Raw genomic sequence first — 6,121 nt, 5'->3', positions numbered from 1 at the left:
CCTGGGCAGCGAAACCTCATTTCTACAATAAATCAAAAAATCAGCCGGGCGTGGTAGCGCATGCCTGTAATTCCGGCTACCCTGTAGGCTGAGGCGGAAGGATCGCTGGAGCCCAGCAGGCGAGGCTGCAGTGGCCGGAAGCGGCCACTGCACTCCAGTCTGGGCGACCGAGTGAGACTCCAACTCAAAAAAAAAAAAAAAAAGAGATATGGTGTTTACATTTCTTTTAAAATTAACTATTGTATTTCTAGAGTATGGTTAGTCAAAGATTTGTTCCAGCTAATATATTTGAGGGGTTGATAATATTTTATCTGTACTTTTCGTACTTTTCTTCTTAGGCAAGATTTTATATATCTGTGCTTTTATTCTTAGGCAAGAAAACACATCTTACAGATCCATACTCGAGATTGGAATCCAAAATTGTCAGATGCTTTTTTAGGTGAATTGGCTGAAAAATGTGTCGGTGAGTGTTACTATTTGAATTGTTTGATTATCATTGTTTTGTTCTGCTCCCTTTCCAGTGATGTTTGGAATGTGAATGAGTATAGTCATGTCTTTGTGCAATAGCTGGCTCTGCCTTTATATTTAAAGATTATTTTAAATATTTCAGCTACAGTTTGAGCATTTCTAAATTAGAATTTTAACTGCCATTACATGCTTTATTAAGAAAGCTCAGTAGTAATATGACTTCCATTAAGTGCTGGGTATCTGTAATATTACTACAGTGTCTCCTTTTAGGAACTGCTCTCTCTTAGAAGTTTTACTAAGAAAAATAAGCTTAAACTTGAGAGAGAAAGGTCCGTGCAATTGCCGGACTGAAGTCTTCTAGATTATATGGTGTGCTCGTTTTCATTTCTGTGGTCTAAAAAGAAGTTGGGTGGGAGGGTCTTCAAAGAAAATACCTAATGATATTTGGTAATATTTCCCAAAATATAAAACTTGTCAACTTAATTTTAAATTATTCACAGAGTGGAAGATCTCCCCACAGAGTGAATGCTGTCCTAAAAGGACGTGATGAAAACATTTATATACACAGATAATCATACATAGAAGAAGAAATTCAGAGTTTTGGCTATAATTAGGTCTGAAACAAAAAGGGATACAAATTAAGTAACCGAATACACACACAAGTATTTTTCTTTCATTCTTTCCCCATTTTGTCTGTTTTTCCTCTTATTCTCTAAAAAATTTAAATTAAAAAAAAATCTCTCTCCATGAATCTTTTAGCATTATGAAGAAATCGCCCAAATAAGTCCACTAGCAGCATCCTACTTGGGAAAACTTTAAAGTTACCAAAACCAAAAAGAACAACTTAGTTAAAAAATCATTGTGAAACACCATCAAATAATTAAAACTTAAATAGAACATTAGTCCATTCAGTTAGCTACATCCGAATTATCCTCTTCATCCACAGGGACCACCATCTCCGAAGCAGCATTCCTCAGCTTTTGAACCACAAAGACCTCGACATCTTCTGGTGAGGAGAAAACGTAAATCTCTCCAGCACTTCAGTTTAAGCTTTGCCTGGTATAAGAGAGCATGCGCCAAACACATTTCATGTAAATTTGGCTGACCTTTGCAAAGCCTTGTGCTGCTTTATGGGAGAGGGTGGTATTTGGTACAAAATCTAGTCTTTTCCCTTTCTGAAACTTAACCACTTTTATTTATGATATTATTGTTTTAGAGTTCAGAACAGATTGGGAAATCTTTGTTGTTTTTTTCTGTGAATTCGTCACAGAACAACAACTCTTAACTGAAATAAGCAGAAGCCTTCAAATAATTTTGGAATTCCCTAAGAGATAGGTATTCTAAATTACTTTCTATTATCCTATCTACCATCTGAAATATTATACACTCTAATTTAATTCTTCATCCCAAATATTAGAATCTTAGTTTCCTTTTGCATTTCCAAAGACCAATACTTCTCACTTATCTGAGTGATTTATTCAAGCTTTTAGGCAGTTTCTTAAGTTTTTACATTTTCATGGTATAATTTCTTATGGAACTGAAAAATTTCTCTTACCTTTTTTGTCCCCCTTGGGGTAGATGTTTATGTGTGCAGAATCTGTTTGTATACCATTTTTCTTCCTGGATAGTGACATAAAAAATTCCATTATCGTTAAATGACTTCTGTTTTTGGTTGTGACATTTATTCCATCTAAGAAACCAGTTCACATTTAAAAATAATCAAATGCAAGTCTTTAAATAAGAATGAAATAGTAATACATTTTAAATCCATTATGAACTCACCAGTTTATATATCCCAAACATGTTTTGACATGTATGGGTTCAGTTCAGTGAAATTTATGCCAATAAAATAGTGTGCTGTCTTGGTGAACAACTGCAAAGATAATCGACCTCTTGTTAGAGATTATGGATTTGGTAACTTTTATGTTGAAATAAATTCCCAAGCACTTGGAGGTTTTTTGCATGCATACAGAGTGTAATTTTTAAGCAGTGAAAAAGTCCCAACATACATTGATATCAAGAACATTTGCACAAATAGTAGGAAATTATGATTAATGAAGAGCTCAACCCTAATCATATTTCTCTATTCCATTTTCAATGAGAGGGCTAAAACAATTAAAGTGTATCAATGAAATGTCTATCTTGTAGGCATGCATTATGTTTGATGCTGAACTTTAAAAAGTTACTTCAGGCTGGATGTGGTGGCTCAAACCTGTAAGCACTTTGGGAGGCCAGGGTGAGCAGATTACTTGAGCCCAGGAATCCGAGACCAGTCTAGACAACATAGTGAGACCTTCTCTCTACAAAAATTTAAAAATTAGCCACATGTGATAGTGCATACCTGTAGTCCCAGCTGTTTGGGAGGCAGAAGTGAGAGGATCGCTTGAGCCCAAGTAGTCAAGGCTGCGGTGAGCTATGATTGTGCCACTACTCCAGCCTGAGTGACAGAATGAGATCCTGACCCTCCCCCCAAAAACTAAATAAAAATAGCTTCATAACATTTTTGATGACTTTGTTTCTAGTCTAATCTCTTTAATAGCTGTGGTTGTAGTTTTTCAGAAACATTTCTATCTTAGCAGTATTCAAGAATATTCTTACTTGATATGTAGATATTTGTGTTCAGCAGATTAGAATTGTAATGATAGAATTAGTATTGTTATGAAAGGGATGTTTATAGTATTTTTAATATTAACTGTTAACTCTTAAAATGTTGTAGTGTATTTTCAGTATTTTTAGAATAACCATATTTATTTTCTAAACCAGGACCCTTTTGGGACTGAAAAGGTGTGCTGTTAATTATATCAGGATAAGAGGCCTAATCAGGACATATGGTCGCCCTAAGTATAACCTATTTAGTCATGGTTATGCTGTACTTTTAATTCTCATTTAGAATCTAGTGAAGGAAATATATTAAGTAATTCTTAATTTTTCTGTGTATATCAGAATTACTGTTTTTTGGTTGAGTTTCATTGTTTATTCAGATGAATGTTCAAGGTGAGAACCATAGATATAAACCAGTAATTATTACTCAGAAGTAAATTAAAGAAGATATTTCCTATCTTTTATAGTCTGTTGGTTATGATTATTATATGAAAATCTACTTAATTAAATGGAGTCTTTTGCTGATAAACTAATTATCTAGAATAAATGAGAAAATGAACAGTATATTTATGTTGTCTATTTAATTATCATGTTGTGGCAAACATGTTATAGGTAACATTTACTACATAAAATACCTTTTAGTGGCTGTTTTTTGTTTTGACTTAATTGTTTTTTAGGCTGTGTGTGTGTGTGTGTGTGTGTGTGTGTGTGTGTGTGTGTGTGTGTGTGTGTGTATGTGTGGAGACTAGGTCTTGCCAAGTTGCCCAGGCTAGTCTCAAACCCTTGGGCTCAGGTAATCCACTTGCCTCGGCCTCCCAAAGTGCTGGGATTACAGGCTGAGCTGCCAAGCCCGGCCTTTTTTTTTTTTTAAACTTGGACTTTTGCACTTAAACTTAGGCCATATTGTATGTTCACTAACTGTTTATGTACTTTAAGGGAGAAAGATATATGGTTGTTTATATTGTTTGAAGCTGTAGTTTATTCTTTATTTTTTAATAAGGTGGACAGAATGCCTTAATCACATCCTTGGATTATTTTGTTAACTGTTTATAACTTTGGTCTAGTATTCTGTATACATTATTGAACTAATGTAACAGATATATATGCCAAAGGAAAAGATAATTTCTTTTTCAGATTTATTCTTTGTGAAATAGAAAGTAAAATGAGAGACTAGTGGTAAACTGGTTATTGTGAAGAATTATTTGGGAGAGAGATTACTGTCATTGGACAATGTTAATGCTTAATCTGCCTGTAGTTTTTTGATTTGAATTTTCTCCCACGTCATATTAAGTTTCTTCCTAACTTTGAATAACCTTTCCTTTGTAATCACCATTTTAATTTCAGTATTGAAGCACATAGTGAGGTATAAAAAGATAAACAAACCTGATACTGCTCCTTGAGAAACTTAAGGTCTAATGTTCTGTAACTAGTTCAAATGCTTCCCCCTGCTGGCATAACTGATAAATGGGCCAAATGCAAGTTTAATTGCTGATACAAAAGACAACACAGAACTAGTTTTCTTTTTTTGTGTTTGACAAAGACCCAACAGTTTATGTGTTTTTGTATGTAATTGTTGGTCAGATGAACGAAATGACTTAAAAGCATGAGGGGCTTAATCTGTTATTTAATTATATGATCCATTAAATATGGGTAATGAATAGTACTCCGAGTTGATATAACCCTTAGAACTAGATATTCAGTCATTTTAAACTAAAAAAAGTGAATGTGGAAAAATCAGTGGAAATATTTTTTAATATTCTTATTTCCTTTAATACCTTTGGAATGGTCAGAGATGAATTATAATTTTAAATTATAATTTTGGGGGTTATTGTCAGTTTGGTAGGGGCTTGCACTCAAGAGTTGGTTTTAGAATAGATCTGTTTTTAAAGTTTCTGCTCATGTACTACTTTGTACTATTTTGTGTGTGTTTGGAAGTTCATAATATTAGAAAAAATTATTTATAGGTAAGCATACTGTCATGAGGACTAACCTAATGGTTTGGAACATTGACGAAGAAATGAAATGAAACTGTTATTCTTTTAAAAACTTTCTTGAAGAAAGCTGTACATTGTAATCAGTGATTTTAAATACATGACTTATTTTGTTTTAATATCATTAGTTCATATTTTTGTTAATTTAAAATGTTGAAAACATTTTTGGTCTTAATGAGCATTAGCCTTTGATAGCTTTGTTAGGTGATTTTAAATGGTCATTTTTCATTTTGCTGATATAATTGCTTATAATTGTTGATTTAATAGATTATTCCTTTAGATAACTACATATATACATACTGCACCTGGCCACTTTTTCATAGTTATTATATATATTCATATTGTATGTATATATATATTTACAAAGCATAGTTGATGCATGGAAGAATGAACTTACCTTTGTTATCCTTCTCCCTTTGTGCATTAGGCTACTGTGGAGCTGATATCAAGGCCCTGTGCACTGAAGCTGCCCTGATTGCCCTGCGGAGGCGTTATCCTCAGATCTATGCTAGCAGTCATAAACTGCAGCTGGATGTTTCCTCAATAGTGCTCAGTGCCCAAGATTTTTACCATGCGATGCAGAATATTGTGCCTGCTTCCCAACGTGCTGTGATGTCTTCGGGACATGCATTATCCCCCATCATAAGGCCACTGCTGGAAAGAAGCTTCAACAACATCCTAGCAGTTTTGCAAAAAGTGTTTCCTCATGCTGAAATTAGCCAGAGTGACAAGAAAGAAGGTACTATAAACTACTTTTTCTTTTTTTTTTTTTTTTGAGTTGGAATCTCACTCACCCAAGCTGTAATGCAGTGTGCTATGCTGACTGAAGTAAAAGCTATTGGTGGGGAAGTAAATAAGAACCTGGTTGTAGAGGGTCTTGAGTTTTATCAAGCCTCAAGAGTATACATTGGACCTGAGATTAAAAACAGAAAATTACCTTTAAAAAAATCACTCATTTACAGGAAGAAATTTAAAAATCAGATTGACAGCTGGGCTCGGTGGCTCAGCCTGTAATCCCGCACCTTTGGGAGGCTGAGGTGAGTGGATTGCCTGAGCTCGCG

General features: G+C 34.3%; 1 protein-coding gene across 1 annotated transcript in view; it reads left to right on the top strand.

The window, feature by feature from the left end:
* Window positions 1-6,121, top strand: part of LOC103267753 (ATPase family AAA domain-containing protein 2B) — a 94,072-nt gene that overhangs the window by 7,381 nt on the left and 80,570 nt on the right. The window contains exons 2-3 of the mRNA XM_008065333.1: window positions 373-463; window positions 5,488-5,799. Coding sequence (XP_008063524.1) covers window positions 373-463; window positions 5,488-5,799 — 403 coding nt within the window. The remainder of the gene's footprint in view (window positions 1-372; window positions 464-5,487; window positions 5,800-6,121) is intronic.

This window comes from Carlito syrichta, unplaced genomic scaffold (genome assembly GCF_000164805.1).
Source record: "Carlito syrichta isolate Samal-C Ts95f unplaced genomic scaffold, Tarsius_syrichta-2.0.1 Scaffold308235, whole genome shotgun sequence".
NCBI lineage: Eukaryota > Metazoa > Chordata > Mammalia > Primates > Tarsiidae > Carlito > Carlito syrichta.
This window is presented reverse-complemented; position numbering and strand designations above follow the sequence as displayed.